The sequence below is a fragment of the Carlito syrichta genome, unplaced genomic scaffold, assembly GCF_000164805.1.
Source record: "Carlito syrichta isolate Samal-C Ts95f unplaced genomic scaffold, Tarsius_syrichta-2.0.1 Scaffold113598, whole genome shotgun sequence".
Taxonomy (NCBI): Eukaryota; Metazoa; Chordata; class Mammalia; order Primates; family Tarsiidae; genus Carlito; species Carlito syrichta.
Window position 1 is genome coordinate 113,237 of NW_007057694.1, and position 27,936 is coordinate 141,172.

The 27,936-nt window shown below is 38.1% G+C and overlaps 1 protein-coding gene across 2 annotated transcripts; it reads left to right on the forward strand.

The window, feature by feature from the left end:
• On the forward strand, positions 1–27,622 carry EIF2S1 (eukaryotic translation initiation factor 2 subunit alpha). 2 transcript variants are annotated; one of them, XM_008071912.2, is made up of 8 exons: positions 1–441; positions 4,609–4,850; positions 15,769–15,848; positions 18,371–18,522; positions 22,690–22,796; positions 23,883–23,980; positions 25,513–25,656; positions 27,069–27,622. In XM_008071912.2, exons 2-8 carry the CDS (start codon positions 4,610–4,612, stop codon positions 27,192–27,194), a joined length of 948 nt encoding a protein of 315 aa, XP_008070103.1. In that variant the 5' UTR covers positions 1–441; position 4,609; the 3' UTR covers positions 27,195–27,622. The 2 variants fall into 2 exon arrangements, with proteins under 2 accessions (XP_008070103.1, XP_021574855.1); XM_021719180.1 differs by lacking the exon at positions 1–441 and having other exon boundaries at positions 4,606–4,850.
• Positions 27,623–27,936: the final 314 nt, after the last annotated feature.

Consider the following 27,936-nt stretch of genomic DNA (forward strand, 5'->3'; position numbering starts at 1 on the left):
TAGGAGAGAAGGGTACGCTCCTTCCCCTCCTCCGCTTGTCATCGTTGGTCGCAGCGCCATCTCCTGGTTGACAAAAACTTTGAGTGCGGATTCATTCTTCAGGGACAACAAATCAGAGTCCTATCTCTTCTTGGCGCCTTGAAAATTAGTTAGCCAACTAAAGATAAGCTAAAGATAGCGACAAACCGTACTTTTCGGGTCTTCCTATGATCTACATTCTTTCTAGTTCTCGGAGGACCCAGACTCTATGGTTAATGATGACGAAGGATCTCTATTCTGTCTGCGCCTGCGCGATGCGAGGTGGTTGCGCATGCGCGGTGTGGCTGAGCGAAGCGCACGCTGAGGAGGATCCGCGGCTGTTGCGGGTGTATCCAGTCTTGATCTCTCGGCTTCCAGAGCGCGGCGTAGGACCCCAGGGCGGGATTCACACACATACCTCAGGTGACTAATCCCACAGCTCGGTTTCCCAAAGAACTCCCTTTGGTTTGTGTCCAGTGACACGGGTGTTGGAGGGAGGGTAGGCCCCGGGCTAACACCTCCTTCCTTTCCTGTCCCTGCGCGGGAAGTGGCTGGACACCGCCGTCGCCACCCGCGCTGTCGTGGGCCTCCTCGCCCGCTCCGGGTCGGTCATCCTGTGTTCCAGAGGCATCGTCGTCCGAGCAGCGGAATCTCGTGAAGGAACGTGGGCCGGGTGGATTGTATAGTCTCTTCGGTGTTCTTCAAATGAGCGTGTCTGATGGTGGGGCGGCCTCGGGGGGAGCACCGGAGCACCCAGCCCTCACCCCCGGCCCAGCACGCGGGCCACTTTGGTTTTTGCAGGCCTGAGGATGTCACCTAATTTTTTTTTTCTTTCGCCCCAACAGTACTACCAAAACTGTCCCCTGCTTCTCAGGGGAGACCAAACCTGACTCTTAAAGAAACCTGTGGGGTGGGCCACCGTGTTGAAAAGAGCTGGGTCCGAGAATAATTCAGTCATCTGAGAGTTGAACCTCAGATTACCTGATCGCTCTAGTTGTGCATTTCTGTAGAATGAGTCACCCTTGAATTGAAACTAAATCATACTGTTGCGTTTATTACTGTTAGTATCGGCTTGTGTTTTGGCGACAATGACAGTAGAACTGTGGTCTTACTGTCAAGCGTAATTAAAAGTTTAAGATAAGAGACTATTTTAGGTTTAAATGCATTCATTCTGAGGTCCCTTTATCCCCCAAACTTAGGCAGCTTAATTTTCATTAAACAAGCATGGTTTCTTAGAGAAAACGTGTAGCAGAGAAGTCTTGATTTTCTTCCAATTGAGTTGTTGTTGAAGGAAAAACTTCTAACTCTGTGTCAACACTTTGGGAATTACTTATATAGAACTTTGCTGTCTATTCTCAGTTCAAATGATGCCAGATGACAGTTAATGATTCTCAAAGGATGTGGTTATCTGATGCACAGTAATGTTTGTAGAGGTTTGGTGATATTTATTTCAACTATAATGAAATAAAATTGTTAGTTATGTAGCACTTCTATACCAAGAATTAGCATTCAGAGATCATTCCTAGTGTTTAAATAGAAGCTAAATGATCACAAGTTGTCCCCATCACATAATGCACTTTGGAAAAGCACTTGTGTAGTTTGACCAGACGCTGTTTTAAGAAGTCCTTCCTATTATTGTCCAATACCTGCAGGGTATTTGAAATTAGCCTGGAGTTTGGTTAATACATTTTGAAAGTTGATGGTATTTTTTTCATCAGAACACATACTGTATTGTAGTGAGTTGTAATATCAAGACTCTGACTTAAAAGACTCCCTGATTTAATGTCAGAAGATTTGGGTTTAGCTCCTGCTCTAGTACTTATTAAGTATTTGTCCTTGAGGGAGTAATGTAATATTCCTGTTTCTTGGATTCCTGTTAATTGATTTCTTGACTGTGCTTCTTTCATAATACCTAGTATTGTAATTTGCTTACTGGTTTGTTTCCCACTCTGTACATCATTCCTTAGGTAAGAGTGTTTCTTATATCAGTAGTGCTTAGTATGTAGTAGATACTGCCACAAAAATTGTTTAACAATTAAATTATAAAATAGAAAAATACCTCCTTTGTCTTTTAATATTTTATGTTTATATAAGACTTTACATTTTTCAAAATGTTTTTATATATATTTCATTTGATACTCCTAACAAGCCTGTGAGGTACATGACACCGATGAGAAACCAGTTCAAAAGGGATTACCGCCAGGCTCGGTGGCTCAGCCTGTAATCCCGCACCTTTGGGAGGCTGAGGTGAATGGATTGCCTGTGCCCACGGGTTCGAGACCCACCTGGGCAGCAAGACCTCATCTCTACAGTAAAATAAAATTAGCCGGGCGTGGTAGCACGCGCCTGTAATTCCGGCTCCTCGGAAGGCTGAGGCGGAAGGATCGCCGGAGCCCAGCAGGTCGAGGCTGCAGTGGCCGGGAGTGGCCACTGTACTCCAGTCTGGGCGACAGAGTGAGACTCCAACTCAAAAAAAAAAGGGGGGAGGGGGATTACCTTTCCCAAGCAAGTAAGTAGAACCAGGACTAGAACTCTGATCTAGGGCTGGTCCCAAAATTCGCTGTTTGCTTGCCTGACTTGACACTTGTTGAGGGCTACTAAAATAAGCCAGAATGCCTTGAAAATGATAGAACTGAGTAAGTACCTAGTGTGGCTTCTGTATTCCTGGATGATTTTTTAAAAAGTAAAAAAAAAAGACAACTTTTTTTTTAAGTTATTAGCATTTCATAAGGCAATATGTTCAGAATCTATCAACCAATATGCAGGTTCTTTGTGATATGGATTCTTTTTGTACTACTTGCTGTCTTTACTGTGAATAACATACCATCTACAGTATTTCTTTACTACCGTTTATATTGCAAAGAGACTTGTGCCTCCTAAAGAAGTAGTATTCATATTTATATCCCTTTAGAACTCTTTTGTACCATTGCCTGTGTTCTCTAACTATCGAATTAAGCCTTGCTGTTCCACACCTTTCCATGACATCATTTATTTTGATACCTAGCTTGAAACTTTTTTTAGCTTTCAGATTTGGAACTTCACATGCTGATCTTCAACAAAAGTTCCCCTGCTGCTCCCCACTGCTCCTCCCCCCTATCCCCAAAGCCCTGTTTAAAAACAAAACTACCAGCTCAGCTGTTTCTTGATGGATAATTCTGGCCATTGAATGTCTACTTCTCTATCTGCTAAATCTCTGTTTTGTCAGACTACAAGAAAATGCGTCTCTGCCACTGTCATTAATATGCTGATTTTTGTTGTTAAATGGGACAGATAAGTACTAATAGTTTGCACTAATTGGTGGTATATGCTCCAGCACTAAATATGTATGTCAGTGTTGCTTTTTGTTAAGTAAGGTGTTTCTAATTGTGATACATTTATGAATATCATTGAGAGAAAATATAGTCTGATCAGTAAAAGCACAGACTCTGAATCCAAACTTCACAGGTTCAAATCCTGACTCTTACTGTTTGACAGCAGTATGTGAAAGAACAAGTAATCTAACCTATGTTTCAGTTTCTCTATCTGTAAAATGGGAAGAACTGAGGAGAAAGGGGTACTGCAAGGAGGTGGAGGGTGGCCAGATCATAAAGGATCCTATAGATAGTGGAAAGATATGTGAGTCTGTAGAAAGCCACTAGGAAGATGCATAGAGGTGCCAGTTAATAAGTTATTAAAATGAATTTTCACAAATTTTTCTTAGGCCTTTATGTTCTGTTACTGCCCATCTTTTGAGCTCTGACAACAGTTAATAGATTAAAGTTATATGAAAATCATCAGCCATGATTGGGAACTTCCTTTTTAAAGTATAGTTCTCCCCCATATTATGATTTCAGGTTTATGGGTCATAAAAAGGAGTGGTGTTGAAAGTAGGTTGGGTGGATCAAGGGGAATAATTTTAAATATCATTAGTGATTGGAGGTTAAAAGAAACTTGAACTTTGTAGTAATGGAGACTTATAAAGCTATTCTCAAGATGAGGTATACTGATTAAACAACAAAAGGAATATTTAAGTTTCTCTTAAAAGAAAAAAAATTAAGAGAGGAGGAGGCATTTAGCTTAGTTTTTGTCTTGACATATACTGTAATTTTGGCTATAATAAATGATAAGATTTGTGATTTGGTATATTGGTTAGGGTTTGGGTAGCTAAAAAAGTTTTCTGTTTATATAGTAGGTGATAGCATGTATAGTCTTAGCTGATTTGGAGAAAGAGTAGCTTTAGTTTTGCTGATAGGATATAATAGCAGTGATGCTTCCCATCATTTGATAATCCTTAAATTGGCAGTATTAAAGTAGTATTTTACTCTTGAGTTATTCCTTTAATCCTTATGCCTCAGAGTACTTTATAGATAGTCATTATTATTTATGATTTCTCTAAAAGTGGTGGCAGAGAATCACTCAAGCCTTACAAAAATGTGAAGCAAAATAAAAGTTAAAGCTTGGTTTCTGAGCCTCTGTCTGTTTTCTGGTACTATTTAAGAAGTTTAAAGAGATGAGAAGGCCAGTAACTATGTTTATTGCCAAGATGTGGACAATTGATGTTTATTTTGATCTTAACCGAATGCTTATTTGATTCTTTTGTTTAAATTGCAGAATGCCGGGTCTAAGTTGTAGATTCTATCAACACAAATTTCCTGAGGTAGAAGATGTAGTGATGGTGAATGTAAGATCCATTGCTGAAATGGGGGCTTATGTCAGCTTACTGGAATACAACAACATTGAAGGCATGATTCTTCTTAGTGAATTGTCTAGAAGGCGTATTCGTTCTATAAACAAACTCATCCGAATTGGCAGGAATGAATGTGTGGTTGTCATTAGGGTGGACAAAGAAAAAGGTAAGTGAGAAAAATATCTAAAATAAATTTCACATTTTAAATCGTTTATTTAAAAATATATTTTTTGTAAACTCTTTTAATACTTTTTTATACTCTTAATACCCAAAGTTGTTAGAAAAGCATGCCAGGCCTTGCTAGCTATAGTGAGGCTATGTGCTCCTCGGCCCCCTCCCTACCTCTTTTTCTGTCTTATATGCTTTTAAAATAAACTATATTTTCTAATCTAAAAAAAAAGAAAGAAAAGATGACAATGCTAGATAGTCATCACAAAGCAGGATCTCTTAAGTTAGTAGTTAATAAGTACATCGCAGGGTTTTTTTGGGTTAAATAACCTGAATTTTATTTCCAGTGTTTATCAGGATCTTGGTAATTGACTCATGGTAAGCAAGCTCAAAATATATAAGTAAAGCAGAGTACTAGTGCGTCATCTACTTTGTTAGGCCTGAATGTATTGGAAGGCTTTTGTTGAGTTAAAGCTAAATCAGTAATGAGTTTATTGAGTGAGCATGGAAGTGAGGCAGATAAGTTTTAGGAATCTTTTATATGAGCTTTGAGAAAGCAGTATACTATGTGTGCATGTAAACACCTGAAATCCAGTATTTTATATTTCTCTAGTAATGAGAATGTTTGTGTCCCTCAGATCCTTCGTACCTTTCACATATTGTTAGATGGATATTCAGTTTTTACTTATTGGTTGCCTTTTTCTAGGCCCCAGGTGAATACTTTTTCTTTTAAACACAGTGTGCAGTTCCATTAAGTCGGTTTTGGTTTCAGCTGTCTTACTATAATTTATTAGGTGTTAGTTTTAGGTCATTATTTACCATCATGCTTGAAAAACTGCGTATCAGTCACTTGATTAGACTCAGTCAATTACCTGAATTTCCTCAACCATGTAGTTTACTGATATTTTCTCACTTCTGTGGTTAATTTTATATATACTGGCATTTTAGATTTTTTTCTGATTATAGTCTTAGATGATACACTTTGAGGATGTCTTTTGTTATCATTCAGCACATTGATTGTTCTAAATGTTTTAATATGACTCACAGCCTTCCCAAAATTATTAAATTACTTTAAGATTGAGACTATTCCTTTAGCTTGTATAAGTCTTCACATCACTACCCTAGTAGTACCTAGAATAGTGTCTTATCCTTTACTTTTCTGTTATATAAAATATATACAAAAGAAAAGAATACACACACATACACAAGTGCTGGGAACATTGGATCGCTACCTGCAGAAAAATGAAACTTGATCCCCATCTCTCCCCATATACAAAAATTAACTCAAGATGGATTAAAGATTTAAATGTCAGACCTGAAACCATAAAAATCATAAAAGAAAACCTAGGAAAAACTCTCATGGACATTGCCTAGGCAAAGAATTTATGACTAAAACCCCAAAGGCAAATTCAACTAAAACAAAAATAAATGTACTTAATTAAACTAAAAAACTCTGCACAGCAAAAGATATAATCAATAGAGAAATAGGCAGTCTACAGAATGGGAAAATATATTCTCAAACTATGCATCTGACAAAAGACTAATATCCAAAATCTACAAAGAACTCAAACAAATCAGAAAGAAAAAAGCAAATAACCCTAAAAAGAGAACAAATGACATGAACAGACATCTCTCAAAAGAAGATATACAAATGCCAACAATGACCAGCTGCGGTGGCTCACGCTTGTAATACCAGCACTTTGGGAGACTGAGGTGAGAGGACTGCCTGAACCCATGGGCTCAAGACAAACCAGGGCAACATGGCAAGACCTCATCTCTACAATAAATCAAAAAAATTAGCTGGGCGTGGTAGTGCATGCCTGTAGTTCCAGCTAGTTGGAAGGCTGAGGTGGAAGGATTGCCTGAACTCAGCAGGTTGAGACTGTGGTAGCCATGAGCATGCCACTGCACTCCAACCTGGGCAACAGAGTGAGACTCTGACTCAAAAAAAAACACACACAAATGGCTAATGAACATGAAAAAATGCTCAACATTCCTCAGCATCAGGGAAATGCAAATTAAAAACACAATGAGATACCACCTCACACTGGTCAGAATGGCCATTATTAAAAAATCAGAAAACAATAGATGCTGGCGTGGGTGTGGAGAAAAGGGACACTTGTATACTGTTGGTGGAGATGTAAATTGGTAAAACCTCTATGGAAAGTGGTATGGACATTGCTCAAAGAAAAAAGTAGATCTATCATTTGATCCAGCAATCCCATTACTAGGTATTTACCCTAAGAGAGGTCATATTACAACAAAGACACCTTCACCCACATATTCATCGCAGCACAAATCAACCTAAATGTCTATTAACTGGTCAGTAGATAATGAAAATGTGGCATATATACACCATGGAATACTACACAGCTATAAAAAAGAATAAAATCATGTCCTTTGTAGCAACATGAAGCTGTAGATCATCATCCTAAGAAAACTGACTCAGAAGCAGAAAACCAAACACTGCAAGTACTCACTCATATGTGGGAGCTAAATGGTCCAAAGATGGAAATAATAGATACTGGGGACACTAAAAATGGGGAGAGGGAGAGGAGACTAGGGTTCAGAAACTGCCTTCAGGGCACACTGTTCAGTATCTAGGGAATGAGCCACCTGAAACCCTATCCCGACCACTACACAATATGTCGATATAACAAATATATGTGTGTGCCCCTGAATCTAAGATTAAAAATACACACACACACACACACACTCACACACAAGAAGGAGTCAAAAGTTTTTAGTTGTAATCAGAAAAACAAAATGAAAAGTATGCCTGCATAACTAATAGATACATGTGGGAATGTTTTTGTAGCAGCATTTATACACTGTTAATTAAAACCAGGAAGTGATCAAAACGGGAACCTATTAAATCATAACAAATCCATACAATGCAGTTTTATACAGAATAAGGGCTGAATTTCCTCTTTTTTTTGAGTGGGAGTCTCACTCTGTCACCCAGACTAGAGTGCAATGGCTGCTCCCGGCCACTGCAGCCTCGACCTGCTCCGGCGATCCTTCTGCCTCAGCCTTCCCAGTAGCTGGAACTACAGGCAATCCCACCTGGCTAATTTTTTGATTTGTTGTAGAGATGAGGTCTCACCAAGTTGCCCAGGCGGGTCTTGAACCCGAGGGCTCAGGCAATTCACTCACCTCAGCCTCCCTCTAGTATAGGGCGATCCCCAGGGTAGAATAAGAAAACATGAAAAGTGCAAAAGAGCCTATAGAGGTCATCCATTTTTGACTAGAGGATTAGGTTCTGCTGGACAAACTTCCTAACAGCTATAAAATTTGTACAAATGTTTAAAAAAGAAAAACAACTTAAAGACAAGGAGGAACAACCAAAAGCAGGCCAAAAGCTGAATGTTAGCTGTCACTTAAAAGAAAGGAACTATACTGGGTATGTTTTCTGTTTTATACCTTTTTTTTTTTTTTTTTTTTTTGCTTAAGTGCATGCTGAAGACAGCTTCAGGCAGCTAAGGTTCTAGTGGAAAACCTTCAATCCTACTGACTTAAGAACTAAAGACTAGAATTTTAAACAACCACAGTAGATAGAAAGTGATGGTGGTAGAGATGGGACTTAAAAAAAGGAAAGAGACACAAAAGAAGAGCCCCTAAGTCTAGATATAAATTCTGTCCAAATCTCCAGCTGACTCTGAAACTACTGATAACTAGGTGAACTCCAAGAAGCCCAAAAGGCTAAAACTCTATACAGATTTCAGTTGTTTCCTATCTGGAGAGACAGAGCTTATAGTTTTTAAGTTCAGACAAGCTAACTGCATACTAAAACAAAGCAAAAAAAAAAAAAAAAATCACTTTGTTAAGTTGAACATATGGGAATCTAGAGTCTCTGCCACTCTTCATTTACAGAGTCCAGGATACAATATAAAATTACTAAACATACAAAGAAACAAGAAAATATGTCCCATACCGAAGAGAAGGCAGCCAATGGTGAATGACTGAGAGATGATCCAAATGTTAGAGTTAGCAGACAAGGATTTTAAAGCAGAAATAACTACTCAAGCACATTAGGAAAACATGCTTGTAAGGAATGAACAAATGAAATCTCAGAGAAATTAGAAACTCTCAAAGAACTAGAGTCAAGTGTCACTTAATGAAGGGATATGTTCTAAGAAATGCATCTTAAGGCGATTTTGTCATGTGAATGTCAGAGAGTGTAGTTACACAAATCTAGATGGTACAGCCTATTATACACCTAAGCTATATGATACACCTATTAATCTGAGGCAGCAAACCTGTACAACATGTTACTGTAGTGAATACTATAGGCAGTTGACACAGTTTCTATTTGTGTATCTAAACATAGAAAGGGTACAGTAAAAATACAGTATAAAACAAAGAATGTGACTAGGCACAGTGGCTCATACCTATAATCCCAGCACTTGGGGAGGCCAAGCAGGAGGGTTGTTTAAGGCCAGGAAATTGAAACTAGTTTGGACAACCTGGCAAGACCCTGTCTCTACAAAAAATGTATTAAAAATAAATAAAAGATAAAAACGGTACAAATGCCGGGCTCGGTAGCTCAGCCTGTAATCCTGCGCCTTTGGGAAGCTGAGGTGAGTGGATTGCCTGAGCCCGCGGGTTCGAGACCCACCTGGGCAGTGAGACCTCATCTCTACAATAAATCAAAAAATCAGCCAGGCATGGTAGTGCATGCCTGTAATTCCGGCTACTCAGAAGACTGAGGCAGAAGGATCGCCGGAGCCCAGCAGGTCGAGGCTGCGGTGGCCGGGAGCGGCCACTGCACTCTAGTCTGGGCGACCGAGTGAGACTCCAACTCAAAAAAAAAACAAAAAAACGGTACAACTATATAGGACACTAACTGTGAATGGAGCCTAAAGGACTGGAAATTGCTATGGATGAGTCAGTGAAACACTTTACATTAGGTGACACTAAATTTATAAAAAATAAACTGTGATGTTACTAGACAGTAGGAATTTTTCAGCTCCACTGTAATTTTATAGGACTGCCATCGTACATGCAGTTTGTTATTGACTAAAAATCATTATGTAGTGCATGACTAAATGTAAATTCTAGAAGTGAAAAGTGTTATATTTGAAAATTTAACTGGATGGTCTAATAAAAGATTGATAATGAGAGAGGGCTCAGTGAACCTTGAAGATAGCTCATTGAAATTAATGTGAAGAACAGAAAATACTAAAAAAAATATGGATAGAGTCTCAGCAACCTATCTAGGGTCTAAAGTTCTGTTCAAAAAGGAGGAGAGAAAGTAGAAAATTATTTGAAGAAATAATGGCTAAAAGTTTCTTACTTGTTGAGAGAAACAAATTTACAAATTGAAGAAACTTCACAACTCTTAAGCAGGATAATTGCCATTAAGATCATATCTAGGCACATCAAACTACTGAAGAAAAAAAGATGAGAGAGAAAATTTTGAAAGCCAGAGGAAAACAACATATTAACTACATGGAAGCAGTGATACAAATTATTATGATGTTCTTACTGGAAATAATGGAGACCAGAGCATTGAATGACATCTTAAGCACAGAAAGAAAAAAACTGTCAAACCAGAATTGTGTATCTAAAAGTAATATTCAACAGTGAAGATTACTATGAAGACATTTTCAGGCAAATACAAACTAAAAGAATTTGTTGCCAAATAGACCTGCATTATAAGAAACAGTGAAGGAGGACCTTTAGGCTGAAGAGATGGAATAACCTGAAATGGAAAATGTGTAGATAAATGTAGAAAAAGCTATTTTTCCCCTCTTAGTTTCTTTAAAATATGTTTAACTGTTAGTCTCATTTGTACCCTACTGTACTGTAATCTCTGGATTATAATCTCTGGAGGTAACTGATAGCATGGAAAGGCCAATGCCATTGAGAGAAACTTACTACATATGTTTTCCTGAGAGAAGGAGGCATGACATACCATACAGGCCCACATGAAGAAGCATCAGTTTTAGCCAGGAGTCACAAGGAACTAAGGAAAAGACTAGGCCAGAGCTCTTATTGGAGTTTCTGCCTGAAAAACAATGCAGAGCAGTGTGAACAATTTAGGATTGGCTAGTTTGAATGACTTTGGCTGGCCTTGGTACATAACGGTACTCCCTAGTTATTTGATACCTACCCTGGGGTTGATTTATAGTAGGGGAAATAGTGATTTGGTGTGGATAGTGATTTGAGTTTGTGGGCTAGTTTGCATATGAAAGGCATGCTCCTAAGCTAATCCCTTCTCCAGGAAGGTCAGTCTTCTCGTTAGCATGGCCAGAAATGTCATAGCCTCAAGAATACAAAAAATAAGAAAAATTTTAGTTAATGACAATAAAATAAAATATAGCTAATACAATTGACTCTGTGATGGCCAATTGCCAAATGGAAAAGTAAAGAATCTAAGAGAGCAGAACACTGTTTAAAGCACTCAAAACGTTTGACAGTGGAATCACAAAGGCTAGGAAGTGTGGGGTAAATATATCTATATGATTCTTACATTTATATGCAGTAGAACAATACTAACTAAAAACGTAAGGATGTATATTGTAATTCCTAGAATAACTATTTAAAAATACAAAGATAAGCTGGACATCATGGTTTGTGCCTATAATCTCAGCTGCTCAGGAGCCTGCAGTGGGACAATTGCTTGAGGCCAGGAGTTAGAGACCAGCCTGGGCAACATAGCAAGACAGACTCTACAAAAAAATTTTTTGAAAATAGCCAAGTGTAGTGGCACACACCTGTGGTCTCAGCTACTCGAGAGGCTAGGGCAGGAGGATAACTTAAGTCCAGGAGGTTGAGCCAGAATCGCACCACCGCACTCCAACCTAGGTGACAGAGCAGGACCTTATCTCTACATTTAAAAAAAGACCTTGACCTTGACCTGAGTGATACTTAGAACACAATACCCAGAAAAGGCAGAAGATGCTTTATTTTCAAGTATACATAATCACCAAGACAGACAATAAATTATGCCATAATATAACTGAATAATTTAAAAGCATTGGAATACAGTGTATGTTCTCTGATCACATTTGAAGTAAGTTGAGATTGGTATCATTATACCTTGGGAGAAAAAAAATCTCAAATATTTACATAGTTAAACAAGTTCTTCCAAATAACCCATGTATTAAAGAAGGCCTTGGGAGAAATTTATAGCTTTAATCACTTATTTTAGAAAAGACTGAAGTTCTAAAACATGTATCTAGGCTTTTATTTTAAGATTAATTTTAAGAAGAGTAAGGTAAACCCAAAGTAAGTAGGAAAAAAAATAAAGATAAGAGAATAAATCAGTAAAGTAGAAAAATCAAAAACAAGGAAAGAACAGTAACAAAGTTAAACATTGAGGTTTTTTTTAAAGAATAAAATTAATAGACCTTTAGCTAGATTGATGAAGAGAGAACACAAATTATCAATCTCTGGTATAAAAAAGGAACTATCGCTGCAAATACTACAGACATTCAAAGGCTGAAAAGGGAATATTACCAGCCTCATGTCAAGCATCCAAACAAATTAGGTGAAATAAGCAAATTCCTTGAAAATATTAACTTACCAAAATTAACGCAAGATGAAATGGGAAATTTGAATGTCCTGTATCTTAGAGAAGTTGACCTTATAGCCAAAAACCTTTCCATCAAGAAAACTCTAGGCCCAGATGGTTTCATTGATGAATTATATCAAACATTTAAGGCAGAAATAATGAGTCATAAAAAATTTCAGAAAGTTGAGGTGGAAACACCTCCCAAATACAGTGTCATGTAGTGCTTAATGACAGGGATATGTTCTGAGAAATGTATCATTGTGGTGCAAACATCATAGAGTATATTTAGAGAAGCCTTGATAGTATAGCCTACTACACTTGTAGGCTATATGGTATAGCCTGTGATTACTAGGCTACTAACTTTTTTTTTTTTTTTTTGAGTTGGAGTCTCACCCTGTCGCCTAGACTGGAGTGCAGTGGCCATTCCCAGCCACCGCAGCCTCGACCTGCTGGGCTCCGGCGATCCTTTCGCCTCGGCCTTCCAAGTAGCCGGAATTACAGGCATGCGCTACCACGCCCGGCTGATTTTTTGATTTATTGTAGAGATGAGGTCTCGCTGCCTAGGCGGGTCTCGAACCTGCGGGCTCAGGCAATCCACTCACCTCAGCCTCCCAAAGGTGCGGGATTACAGGCTGAGCCACCGAGCCCGGCTTAGGCTACTAACTTTTACAGGATGTTACTTGATTAGTTGTAACACAATGACATTTGTGTGTCCAAGCATATCTAAACATAAACAAGGTATGGTATTATAATCTTTATGGGACCAGTGTTGTACATCTGGTCCATCGTTGACCAAAACATTGTTATGCAATGTATGACTAATTTATGAGGCATCATAACTCTGATAAGAAAACCTGACAAAGACTTTTTGAAAAGGCAAATTGGTGACCAAATCTGTGATGAGCATAGATGCAAAAATTGATAATAAAAATATATGCTTATCAAATCCAGCAATGTATAGAAAGGTCAATAAAGTACAACCAAGTGGAGTGTATAGAATGCCAGTTTGGTTTAACAGTCAAAACTTCGTGTATGCTCTCTCTTAAATAGTCAATTAATTAAAAGATACAAAGGCAACAGAATGGAGAAAGAATTGTACTTGTAACAAATGATGCCAGGACAGCTGGATATCCATATACATTAAAAGTGAGATCCAACTCAAAAAAAAAAAAAAAAAAGCACCTTAAGTCATACATTTCATTTCATACAAGAATTAACATGAAATGAATGATAGACCTAAATGTAAAATCTAAAATTGTAAAACCTCTAGAAGAAAATAAAGTAAATCTTTTTGACTTTGTGTTAGGCAAAGATTTCTTAGATACAGCACCAAGAGCATATAATCCATGAAAAGAAAAACTGTCAGTTGGACTTTATCAAAATTAAGAACCTTAGACTATTTGAAAGACATTGTTAAGAGAATAAAATAGCATATCAGAATATCTTTACAACTTTGACAACTTAAAAAAATCTAAAACACCGTATTAAACAGGAGCTGAAGTTTTAATAGACACTTTAATAAAGAAGATAAATGGATGGCAAATATGCACATGAAAAGATCGTTGAACATCATTAATCATTAGGAAAAAGTAAGTTAAATCTTTTTAGGTTGAGTATTCCTAATCCCAATGAGATGCCACTTCACAACCAACAGCTTAACTTTCAAAAAATGAATTGAGAGACGTGAAACAGTTAGAGCTGTTCCACATTGCTCATGAGAATGCAAAATGGCACATCCGCTTTGGGAAACAGTTTAGCAGTTAAAAATTAAGCATACTATACAACCCAGCAGTCCTATTTCTAGATATTTGCCCAAGTGAGATGAAAATTCATGTACACTAAGAAACTTGTACCCAGTTTATAGTGGCTTGAAGGTGGTGGTATATCTTGGTGGTAGTAACTTGACTGTATTATGTTGTTAAAACTTATAGAACTGGCCATTGTTTTGTTAAGCACTAGTCAGATAATATATTCTTTGAGCTGTGGCTGCCATGTTTTCTTAGCTTTGGCCCTCTCTCCCACCTTGGGGAGGTGAATCAATTGCTCTCTCTCTCTCTCTGATTGACTTTATTGTCATTGCTTTGTTAAGCTCTTATATGTCCATATGACTCTTTCAGCTATGGCTGCCATGTTTCCTAGCCTTGGCCTCCTCACCTGCCTTGGGGAGGTGAATTAATCAGTCTCTCTTCTTTCTCTCTCTCCAATTTACTGTCTAAATAAACTGTATTTTCCAATCTTAAAGAAAAACCTCATAAAACTATACACTAAAAGTAGTGAATTTTACTGTGTGCAAGTCATACCTTTTTTAATGAAAAAGAATGTTTAGAATCTGAAATAAAATCAGTATATCAATAGAATATAGAAGGAAATTGTAATCGATGTAAAACATTTGACAAAATTCAACACTCATTTATAATAAAAAGTCAGCAACCTAGAACTAGAAGGGAATTCCTTAATCAGATTAAAAGTATCTAGGAAAAAGCTACAAACATACTTTCCTCCAATATTGGGAATAAGAGAAGGCCATTTACACTCACCACTGTTATTCAACATTGTACTAGAAGTTCTGACCAGGCACAGGTTTGTGGGGTTCAATCATTTTCTAGCTATTTGACCTTGACAAGTTACTTAACCTTTCTTGGGTTTTTAGTTTCTTCAGATTTAAAAAAAGAGGGAGGAGGTCTGTGGGAAAGAGGATGATAATCTGCCATGAAGGATTGTTGTGAGACTTCAATGAGATGCCTAAGTAAAACAATCTAGCATAGTTACTTGGATGTGGGCATCATTCTATACAAGTAGTTTTAGTTTGTTCCATTTGTGTGTGTATGTGTTGTCTGTTGAGGATAGCCTCTTAAACTAAATCAAGATTGGAGTGAATTTCTATTTTGTAGACACATAGGGAGGGAAGAAGTATGGAAAACAAGCATTTGACTAGCTTTCTTTTGCATAACTGAAAATTATTAGTTCTTCCACTAAGGTAGTAGAGAATGTACAGTTATCTGATAGTAATTTATTTCTGAAAACAAATAAAGTCTCTTGTCTCATACAGGTTGAGTATTCCTAATCCCAAAATCCAAAATGCTCCAAAATCTGAAATTTTTAGCACCAACATAACTCTCAAATGAAATGCTCACTGGAAGCATTTCAAATTTTCAGATTAGGGATTCTCCACTGGTAAATACTATGTAAATATTCCAAAATCTGAAACCTGAAACACTTGGTCCCAAACATTTTAGACGATATTCAGCCTGTACTTTGCCACATTTTATTGATATTTTAGTAGAAAATAATTATATGTATGCCAATCAAATACTTAATTTGGTTATGAAAATTTGTTAACTGCGGTACAGTGACAATTGGGCAGAGATAATATTTTTTTCAAAATTTTCTTACAAAGGATATATTGATTTATCAAAAAGAAGAGTTTCTCCAGAGGAAGCAATCAAATGTGAAGACAAATTCACAAAATCCAAAACTGTAAGTTGATCTTTAAGTCAAATTAGTCCATTCTGTGTTTAACAAATAATCAGTATGTGTTCTTCCTGGCAGAAAAATGAAAAACAAAACCCACATGTTTTGTAACTCTGTATTTCTATTCCCAATTATGTGTTACATAGAAAAATAATTTGAAATCTTAATTTCAAAAGAGTGCAACTACAGTGTTTTTCATCTCGTTCTTCTGCCTTAAAGTATTGCTTATGATCTTATATTCTCTAAACAGTATTAGAAATTAGTGTTTTGAAGCCATTCTTAGGTTAAAGTAACTGTGGATGACTTCAGCTTATTTCTAATTGGGATGTCTCATAATGCATAGTTCTTTGAATCCAGTTCTGGGATAAGGGTAACAGGGCCAACCAGCTGTCATATGTTGAGAATGAGCAAGAGTTTGTAAAATGTCTGAATCCTGGAAAGCACGATGGGAGCCTGTTACTAGTACCCTCCCCCCACTCCCAAATGTGTTAGGATTATTTTGTTTTACTTTTCTTACTTTTTTGCTGTTATTTTCCTACTTACCTTCCACAGTAAGCATTAGTATAGCAAGGAAGGTCGTTTCATTTCTTTGTATTTCTTCTGTGTATATTTATCTATTCTTAGGTCCTTTTTAGATTATCCTTCACTGCCTGCATCCTCAGGTCTTAATGGCACTATTTCCATTGTTGTCTGGGATTTTTTGCCCTTCTCTGGAATCTGTTCTCTTCTGCCCTGTGTTTCTGTCTTCAAGATACAATGAAGAAAAAAAAAAAAGTTTGAATGAAGAGATTTTTTTAAATCTTGCTTAATCCCAGTAAAAGAGAAAATAAAGGTCCAAAAGCCATCAGCCCATTACTCAAATCGTGTCCTTTGTTTTACTCATGTGTTTACAATTATACAATATGGTTTATGCATTTGAGATCACTTTCAGTGAAATCACTTTTTAATGTACCTTACCACTCAGAATGTAGTCTCTGGACCAATAGCATTGACATCAATCACTGACTGCTTAATATAGAATTGGATACCCTTGCTGGCCACAGTGGCTCATGTCTATAATCCCAACACTTTGGGAGGCAGAAGCAAGAGGAGCCTAGGCAACTTGGTAAGACCTTGTCTCTACAATAAAAAAAGAAAAATGAGCCAGGAATGGTGGCTCATGCCTGTAATTCCAGCTACTTGGAAGGCTGAGCAGAAGGATCGTCTGAGCCTAGCAGGACAAGGCTATTGTGGCTGTGAGCGTGTCACTGCACTTCATCCTAGGCGACAGAGTGAGACTCTGATTTTTTTTTTAAATGCAAACTCTCAGGTCTCACCAAGTTTAAGAAACACTATAGTCAGGTGCAGTGGTTCATGCCTTTAATCCCAGCACTTTGGGAGGTAGAGGCAAGAGAATTGCCTGAACTCAGGTGTTTGAGACCAGCCTGGGTAACTTGGCGAGGACCTCGTCTCAACAGTAAATCAAAAACATTAGCGGTGTGTGGTGGTGCTCGCCTCTTGTTCCAGCTACTTGGAAGCCCTGAGGCGGAAAGATTACCTGAGTCCAGTAGATCGAGGCTGTGGTGGCCGTGAATGTGCCACTGCATTCCAGCCTGGGCGACAGAGTGAGACTCCAACTCAAAAAAAAGAAACACTGCTCTAGGAGAATTCTGTATTTTTGGTCCTAGGATATTGTTAGAATGAGTATAGATTTTATCAGAGTAATAAGATGATAAAATGGAAATTATTCAATGTTAGTACCTTCACTCAATTTTCATGTGTAACTAATAGGAAAACTTTTTTTATACCTTAACTCTTCTCTAAACTGTTATTTTTAGAATGTTAGAAAAAGTTTGGCAGGTGTGTAAGATTGATGGATAATTGTTAAATGATAATATAAAAAGAAATATTAAAGTTAAAATCTCAATCTTCTGTCCTCATATGAAGTAATGATAACTTATTTGTATAATAGTTTTCCATTTATAGTGTGTTTTTATATTTATGACCTGTGCAAGAGCCCAAGAAAGAAAGATACTAATATCTCCTTCTTCCAGTTGAGGAAACAGATTCAGAGATTATAACTGTTCCATTGTCAAGACTTGTTCCAGGTCTTTGGACTCTAAAATATTACTCTCTCTACTTGTTATACCCTCTTACATTAATTATTTTGTGGAAAAGAGTATTTCCACACTGGGCGCAGTGATTCACGCCTATAATCTCAGTACTCTGGGAGGCGGAGGCTAGAGGATTGCCTGAGCAAGACAAGCCTGGGCAGCATGGTGAGACCTTGTCTCTACAATAAATTAAAAAATGAGCCAGGCGTGGTGGCCCACACCTAGAGTTCCAGCTACTTGGAAGACTGAGGTGGAAAGATTGCCTGAATGTAGGAGGTCAAGGCTGCAGTGACTGAGCAGCATGCTACTGCACTCTAACCTGGGTTACAAAGTGAGACTCTGACAAAAAAAAAAATGCAGTCTACTAAAATGTAAAATTATATATATTTTAGATTTCTTATCTTTCCATTTTTGAGCTCTTTATTTTGTTTCTAGGTTTACAGCATTCTTCGTCATGTTGCTGAGGTGTTAGAATACACCAAGGACGAACAACTGGAGAGCCTATTCCAGAGGACTGCCTGGGTCTTTGATGACAAGTACAAGAGACCTGGATATGGTGCCTATGATGCCTTCAAGCATGCAGTCTCGTAAGAATACCTTCTTGACTCCACTTCTAGTTCTAGCACACAACTGTTAATGTGACATTTAATGGCACAATATCTGTGTATTAAATCCTTGCCAAATTTAGTTTAAAATATTTCAGTGTAAAAGGCCATGGTGCGGGCCAATCCTGTATGAACAAATCTGTGTACTTTTATATACTATAGTTAATGTAAATTTATAAAACATGGTTTCATCTCATACTACTCCCTTACACATTCTCCTTTCCTAGTTTTATTACTGTCCTAGGTGACTTCAGGGCCAATGTGGATGTCTCATCTAAAACTGTAATCTCTTGTTTTCCTTACCTCAGGTCCTTTGACTTTCAGTCCACACCAATTTAGCCAATTGTTCATATGACCTCAACCTGGGCCTTATTATCACCAGGATTCGCTCTGCCACTAAAACCTTTTAATCACACTTTCTGTTCTTTTGCCCAAGCCTCTTATCCTTCCAGCTCCCACACAGTTAGTCCTACTCTGTGTCATAATTCTTACATATTAGGCTCTGATTCCAAACCCCTTTTCTCCCTCTTTTTTCACGCTTTTCTGCCTTCTCTTTCTTATCCAGCATAGATACATCATGAGCCATCATTTCAACAGCTTTCTTGCCAAAATCATGAGCTTTTGCTCTGTTTTTCCTTCTGTTACATCCAGCCTTGGATCGATGTTCCTGCCTTCTCCACTCTGTAGACTGCTGGGTGCTGCTAGGAAAAATCACAGTCTTGCAGGTTGGTGCCACTGTATATTCATGGTGTCCAACCTCAGCTGGACCTTCACTACTGCCTCATTCTCTGCTCCTGGTCAGTTTTACCTCCCATTTCCATAGTGGCTATTTTAGAGCTTTTCCATGCTCTTCCTTAGAAAACCACTCTACCCAATTTTCCTCCCTCTCACCTGGTGTGCTCATTTACCTGTTTTACAAAGAAAATAGAAGCCATTGCACAAGAACTACTTTTCCACTATCTCAGCAAACTTGTCCCCATCCCATCTGTCATTTCTTCCTGTGCTACCATCACATGGAATTTGTTCTCCCTGCCCTCAACTAATCTTAGCACCTGTGCCCAGTGGCTGCTCAGGGATCTCCTTCCATCAGTTACTCCCTCTCTTGGGTCTTCGCTGTTCCTTTTACTTGTTTTGCTTCGTCAGCATTAAAACATGCTCCAGTTTATTCCATTTATACTAAAAAAAAAAAACAAACTTCTCAACCTCACCTCTACTTTCTCTTGGAGCAGACACTGTGTCATCTCTTTTAATAACCACACTGCTTCAGTTCTGCACTTGTTGTCTCTTCACCTCCTGCTCCTTCCTACCTGCTCATGCTCAGCCTCATCACAGTGCTGAGAGGTTATTTTCCCAACATTGGTGCTGTCAAGAGATGATGGTCCCTTCAGCCCTCAGAATGGCCAAGTGGGATCTGGGTCTGTTTTAGAGCCTGCTGCTAGCTAACTCACCTTGGGTTCCAAATCCCAGATTCTCATGGAGGTTCTCATATGACTTTTGTTTTGTTTTGTTTTGTTTTGTTTTGTTTTGTTTTGGCGTATCACTTTGCAGAAAAGGTCTGAATAATCATAATAGCTAACATTTGTATAAATCTTACAACTATCTATGATATAAATGCTATTATTATCCTCATGGTGAAAGAAATTGAAGCAGAGAGTAAATAATTTGTTCAAGATCACACAGCTAGCAAACCATAGACCAGTATTCAAACCCAGACCTTCTGGCTCCATCTAAAGTTTGTGCTATTGGCCATGATGGCTGCTTTCTATTTCTGTCCTGCATGCCTCAGTTAGTACCTTTCTTAACTTGGCTTACTGTCATCACCTGGCCTTGACCTACCTCTTTAGCTTCTAGCTCTGGCACCATCGTTACTGCTGAGCCTTGGCATGTATTATTCCCTTTCCCTTAGCTGTCTTCTCTCGCTTCGTCACTCATGTAGCAATTGTGTGCATTTCATTAATGCTAATACTCTACCTCATGTGCTCTATATTGTAAATTAAGACATACAATCTTTTTTTAAATTTTAAGGGCAATAAGTCAAATAGTATAATTAAATAAAATTTCTGAGATAGATGGAAACAATATTTTACCTCACCAGACCCATTCCCCTTACTCATCTGGGAACCAGTATTCTAAAGTTATTAGTATGTATCATTTTCATTATGTCTTTATGATTTTACTATATATGTATCCATAAAGTACATGTAAAATCAATTTTTTAATTTAAAATTTAATCTATTATCATATCTTTCTATAGCTTGCATTTTTACATACAAGGCTATTATTGAGCAGGAGTTCTCCAAATTGATAGATGTGTACTTCCGTCATTTTAATTTCTACATAGTATTCCATTTTGAGAATATGCTTTATCTGTTCCCCTGTTAAAAGAGATTTAGATAATTATCCCATTTGTCCCATTTTTCTTTTTTTTTTCTTCTTTGAGTTGGAGTCTCAGTCGCCCAGACTGGAGTGCAGTGGCCACTCCCAGCCACCGCAGCCTCGACCTGCTGGGCTCTGGCGATCCTTCCGCTTCAGCCTTCCAAGTAGCTGGAACTACAGGCACGCGCTACCACACCCGGCTAATTTTTTTTGATTTATTGTAGAGATGAGGTCTCGCCAAGTTGCCCAGGCGGGTCTCAAACCCGTGGGCTCAGGCAAGTCCCATTTTTCAAACAGTGCTATGGTGAATATCCATGTACATGTCTCTGTGTGTGCATGTGTGAGAATTTCTAAGCTATATACCTACAAGTGGAATTATTGGGTTATAGGATTAATTATATATATATAAACTATTTACATAAGTAAATATAAATTATATATAAACTGACTTAGTTTTACCAAATTATTCTCCAAATTGATTCTACAGTTTATATTCCCTTTAGCACTTGTGTGAGTATTCCTATTTCCCTTCATCCTCACCACCATTTGACATATAGCTCATATTTTTTTCTGTTTTGCCAGTCTGATGGAGATACAGTAGTATCTTTTGATTTGTATAGTCCTGTTGGTGAGGTTAACAGCTTTTCATGTTTATTAACTGTATTTCTTCCATCAAACATGTATTCATCTCATTTTGCCTACCTTCTTGCTTTGTAGGCATTTCTGTTGGTTTGTCTTCTTGTTACTTTGTATTAGCTGAAGAAAAGTTCCCTCCACTCATATTCTTTTGCCTTTCATTCCTTATCCAGATGCCCTGCTTTTTTTCTTGAACCTGAGACTAGGTTGGAGTGCAGTAGCCCCATCGTGGCTCAACCTCCTGGGCTCAGGTGTGCCTTCTTCCTCAGCCTCCCAAGTAACTAGTCCTACAGGCATGTGCCACTATGCCCAACTGATTTTGTGACATTTCTTTTTCCCCCACTATATGGCCAAAGCTGGTCTCAGACTCCTAAGCTCAAACAGTCCTCCTGCCTTGGCCTCCGAAAATGCTGGTTTTACAGGCATGAGCCACCACACCTGGCCAATGCCATGCTTTTGAAGCCTGATGCTTGCTCATGCCATATAACTGTCTTAAAAGAGTTCTGCCTTTGCTTTTTGAAGTGCTGCCATTCTTTTAATCATTATTTCACATTTTCATTTGTTCATTCTTTCAACAAAATGTCAGTAACTAAAACCCTGGTCCCTGTCTTATGGCACTTAGGAGGTTCAGATGAAATGCTACTTTCTATGTGAAGTCCTACTTTCTCTGTGAAGTCCTTCCTGACGCCTTTAGCTGGAAGTAATGCCTTCCTCTCCTAATGCCCATGAATGTACTTGTAAATTTACAAATTTGTCCATGTGTTTGTTCTTGTCAAGCTAGTGTATGAGCTCCCTGAGGCAGGGACTGCTAATAACATTGGAGGTGCTTAATTACAGTGGAATGTCAGGTGTGTTAGGAGACCTTAAATTGCTTGCTTAGTGATTAACGTGCATTATCTCATTTGATACCACAATCCTGTGGGATACACTGTTTTCATCCACATTTTACATATTTAGAGCCTGGCTTTGGAAAGGCCCAAAGACACATAGTTATTGAAGTGCAAAGCTGATTTGAACTCTTACCCAACATTGAAGCCTGTGCTTTAGTATTATGTACATTATTCCATGGTGTTTGGTTTCACATTTATCAGTAATGTAAACTTGGCCTTTTGTTTTTTTGTGTGTTTTTTTAACCAGAGACCCATCTATTTTGGATAGCTTAGATTTGAATGAAGATGAACGGGAAGTACTCATTAACAATATTAATAGGCGCTTGACTCCACAGGCTGTCAAAATTCGAGCAGGTAAATGATTTTTTTTAATGATTTTTATGATATTTGCATGCATCAAAAAAGCTGCTAAATAATGAAATCAAAGAATATGTTGCTATGTAAATATCTGTAAATTTTTCTAAGTATTTTTCATAACAAGAAAAAGCTTTTGGAATTTTTGCTTCTACTGAATTATGAAATGTGTATATGTTGACAGTTGTGGAAACAGTCATGTGAGTTCAACTAACCTTAAGTTAGTCCTTTTTTTAAAAAAAGGGGATTTGATTGCTTTGTTTTAGTGCATACTTTAAAATATTATAACAGGACAGCAGTATCCTCTCATGCCTCTGGATCAGCCACTTCTAATAATTTGGAATATTTTATTTCAGACATTTTTCCTTTACACATATTGTTTACATTCACATATAATATAATTTTTTTATGTTTTATTTTTACAGAGATGGGATCATACTGTGTAGAATTTTTTCCGACTAGCTAGCTTTTTTCACTTAGTGTGTCGTGGGTACCCTTCCATGCAGAACATAGGAATCTTTCTCATTCTTCTTTCTGGCCGAATAATAGTCCGCAGAACAGATAAGGCTTAACGTAAACCAGTCCCCTCTTAACAAATTTTTAGGTTGTGCTAGTTTTTCACAATTTAAAAAAAGCTGCAAATTAGCATCCTTATACATGCTTATCCCTTTACACAAGTGTTCTTCAAGACAAATTCCTAAAAGTAGAATTACTGGGTATGCAATTTCTTAACTGTTCTGGACAGGTTGCAGCTTTTTCATTCAGTCTTCACCATACTCCTCCGTAATTTCTATTTTACAAATAAGATACTGCAGTTGATTCAGGATCTTAACCCAAGCATAAGTGGCATTTACAGTGTTTGCTGAATTTCTCTTTTATAGTTTCACTTGCAGGTGGCTTGATGTGGATGAAAGGATACCATTTTACTGCATATTCACATATTTTTAATTATGAAAGTTAATATTTGGGATTAATTTCTAATTGAAAGACTAATCAAAATGTTCATAAGTATTTAAATTTTTTCTTTTAAACTTTTAAGTTTTCTTGCATTTTTTGGTATCCACTTTTTAATTTTTATGGTTATAGATATTGAAGTGGCTTGTTATGGTTATGAAGGCATCGATGCTGTAAAAGAAGCTCTGAGAGCAGGTTTGAATTGTTCTACGGAAACCATGCCCATCAAGGTGAGTGGTCAGTTTTCTTCCTCCCTTCTTAAATATCCACCTAAACCAAGTTAGATCTTTGATCTTTGTATGTATATTTGTTTGTTTGTTTTTGAGTAGGAGTCTCAGTCTATTGCCGCAGCCTCAACCTGCTGGGCTCAGACAATCCTTCCTCTTCAGTCTTCCAAGTAGCTGAAACTACAGGCACGTGCCACCACACCCAGCTAATTTTTTGATTTATCATAGAGACAAGATCTTGCCGTGTTGCCCAACTGGTTTCGAACCCATGGACTCAGGCAGTCCTCTTGCCTCTGCCTCCCAAAGTACTGGGATTACAGGTGTGAGCCACCACACCTAGCTTTTTTTGTTTGTTTTTTTATGTTCAAATTTCATAACAAAAGTGTTTTCTGTTCTTAAAATTGAGCAGTGATTCTTGGTGATATTTCTAGGGGATGTTTACAATTTATGTTTAGACATTCTTTTGGTTTCTACTGCTACTGTCGCAGAGGGTAGGAATTCCTATTGCAAGAGAGCCAGCAATGCTGAACCTCCTTTACAGTGAAGGGTTGCTGTGCCCAAAATGCTCATAGCACCTACACACATATATCTACACACATACATATACAAATTGTATGAGGTTTGATCTGAATCTTTCATTAACGATAAACCAGATAGCTGTTATTCAGAATCTCTTAGAAGAATTTCTTCCGTCAGTTTAGTCTAGAGACAGATTATCCTTTATGCTGTTGATGACTGTAGTTACTTTAGCCACCAAAGAACCCAGAAGTCATAATTCTTCATACTTAGACATTAGACTATTTATATACTGCTGAATTAGATCAGTTTGTCAATTTTTACTACATTAACAGACAATCCCAAATTGCTGACCTATAAAATTGGGAGTTAAATTTTGGGATAATTTGGTTTTATTATTTATTTACTTAGAGTTGGAGTCTCACTCTGTTGCCCAGGCTAGGATGATTTGTTTTATTTCATTTTATTGTTTTTCAAGTTGGAGTCTCACTCTGTTGTTGCCCAGGCTGGAGTACAGCAGCATGCTCATGGCCACTGCAGCCTTGACCTGCGGGACTTAGGTGATCCTTCTGCCTCAGCCTTCCAAGTATCTGAACTACAGGAGCACACCACCACACTCAGCTAATCTTTTTATTTAGAATTGGAGTCTCACTCTGTTGCCCAGGCTGGAGGGCAGTGGCACACTCACAGCTACCGCAGCCTCAACCTGCTGGGCTCAGGTGATCCTTCTGCCTCAACCTTCTAAGTAGCTGGTATCGTAGGCATGCACTGCCACGCCTGGCTGATTTTTTGATTTATTGTAGAGACGAGGTCTCACCATGTTGCTCAGGCTGGTCTCAAACCCCTGAGCTCAAACAATCCTCTCACCTCTGCCTCCCAAAGTACTAGGATTACAGGTTTGAGCCACTGCACCTGGGCTGGACGATGTTAATATAGCAGATTAATTAAATCTCATACATCTAAATAGGTATATGTTCTGTAGGTACGTTCATAATTGAATTTTTGTCTTTCTCTTTTAGATTAATCTAATAGCTCCTCCTCGATATGTGATGACAACAACAACTCTGGAGAGAACAGAAGGCCTTTCTGTCCTCAATCAAGCTATGGCTGTTATCAAAGAAAAGATTGAGGAAAAGAGGGGTGTGTTCAATGTTCAGATGGAGGTGAGAACAATAACTTTATTTTTATTGTGTTCTTAAGTTTTTAAGATGCTTAAAGCATCTAAATGATTTGCATTCTTTCTTTTTTGAGTTGGTCTCACTCTGTCGCCCAAGCTGGAATGCAGTGGCACACGCATGGCCACTACAACCTTGACCTGCTGGGCTCAGGCAATCCTTCCCCATAGCTGGAACTATAGGCACACACTACCACACCCAGCTAATTTTTAAATTTATTGTAGAGTGAGGTCTCGCCAAGTTGCCCAGGCTGGTCTCAAACCCATGGGCTCAGGCAGTTCTCTCACCGTAGCCTCCCAAAGTGCTGGGATTATAGGCTTGAGCTACTGCACCCAGCCATGATGTGTATTCTAAGTAAAATATCTGATCACTGCCTTCTTAAAAACATCAGATTCATTTAAGATACCACTCTGCTAAGCATAAAATAATCATTGTCAAGTGGGATGGCCCCTAAAAGGAGTTTTTGATAGGTAAATAATTGTCAGCACTTGGAATGTCATATTGTGTGATGGTCATTCAGGCCTGTGGTCACTGAGATCTTCGGGGGAGGGGGTGATTTCCTTGGGGGGGAGGTGGTAAGTAGACAATAAAATGAGAAGTTTATTACTATCAGAATTTGAATGTAAGATGCTTACAGTTTTATCTCAAGAATAGTCTCCTATCTTTTCCTTATCTCAACAAGAAGGAAGCCTAATCTCCATATTCATATATAATGATTCCTTCTGTGGAAAGTAGTAGTACGTTTATTCTGAGCCCAGAGGATGCATTTTTTTGGTTTGTTTTTATTTTTGAGCCAGAGTTTCTGTTGCCTAGGCTGGAGTACAGTAGCACAGTCACAGCTACTGCCGCCTCGACCTGCTGGGCTCGTAGGATTTTTCAGCCTCAGCCTTCCAAGTAGCTGAGACTACAGGTGCCACCACGTCCATCTAATCTTTTGATTTATTGTGGAGACAGTAAATCACCATGTTGCCCAGGCTGGTCTCAAACTCCTGGGCTCAGGCAGTTCTCTTGCCTCTACCTCCCAAAGTGCTGGGATTATGGGCATGAGCCACAGCACCTGGCAAAGGTGCATTTTTAACAGAACTTCTATTTGTGACCTTGAAAGATAATAGCCCCTGAGATTATTTCATATGTTTTTAGTTTTAGCTTACAAAGATGACAGGAAAGTTTTCCGTTTTAATACATCTTTTCCTTCTACTTTAGTCCTCATAAATTTCTGTTTATCTAATAGAATCTATTAGTGGTATGTCAGCACTCAAAGTAAACAGATATGACAGAGTTGTTAGAACACTAGTGGTTTTGTTTTTTTTTTTTTGAGTTAAAATTAGAATACTGGATGGTTCTGAAATTGAATTTGTATACTAGTTAATGACTTTGAAACTATACCTCTGCTTCCACAGCCCAAGGTGGTCACAGATATAGATGAGACTGAACTTGCAAGACAGTTGGAGAGGCTTGAAAGAGAAAATGCAGAAGTGGATGGAGATGATGATGCAGAGGAGATGGAAGCCAAGGCTGAAGATTAACTTTGCGGGAAACAGAGTCCAGTTGAAGGAACACAGAGCAGCCCTTCCTGGCTGTGAACCCTAGACTTGAAAGTTTTCCAGTATTGAAAACTTCAAAGCTGAATATTTTTTATTTCCAAGTATTTAAATGTTCTCACAGACCAGAACATGAAATGCCCTCCTAAATATCAGCTGTTTTCATACAATGGCTCTAACTCATTGAGCATTTTTTTAAGGGAGTGGCCTAATTTCACCAGAGACAAATCTTTAAGCTAAAAACAGTCCTAAAATTGGACTTGTGGTTTCCATTTCTGATGGCTCCAGATTGACACCCCTTTGTAGTTCAGTGCCTCTATGAGATTCACCAGGGGCACCCACGGCAAACAGTCCCAATCTTTCTATATAAAATGTATTCAAGCAAACATCAAATAAATTTCTGGGATATTTAACTATAGGCTTCTTCCTTCTTGTCACCAGTTAAAAGCATTCTGAATATTAAGACCCTAATTCTGTTTTCTTCATTTTAGTCTTGATGTAGAATAAAGTTGAGTAAAGAATCTCTACAATGGATCCTTTCAGAAGAAGAGTATAGAGAAGATAATTTTAACTTTAACCACAGTGGAAGTTGACCCTTAGTTGGGAAAAAGCCTTAAAAGAATTTGATTGGTCATGTGCCTTTTACCTGAGACTGATAACAACTTGTGGTATGAGAATTCATCACACTGCGTCCTTATTGTTGTAATAAGCTACTTGCTTTGAGTTT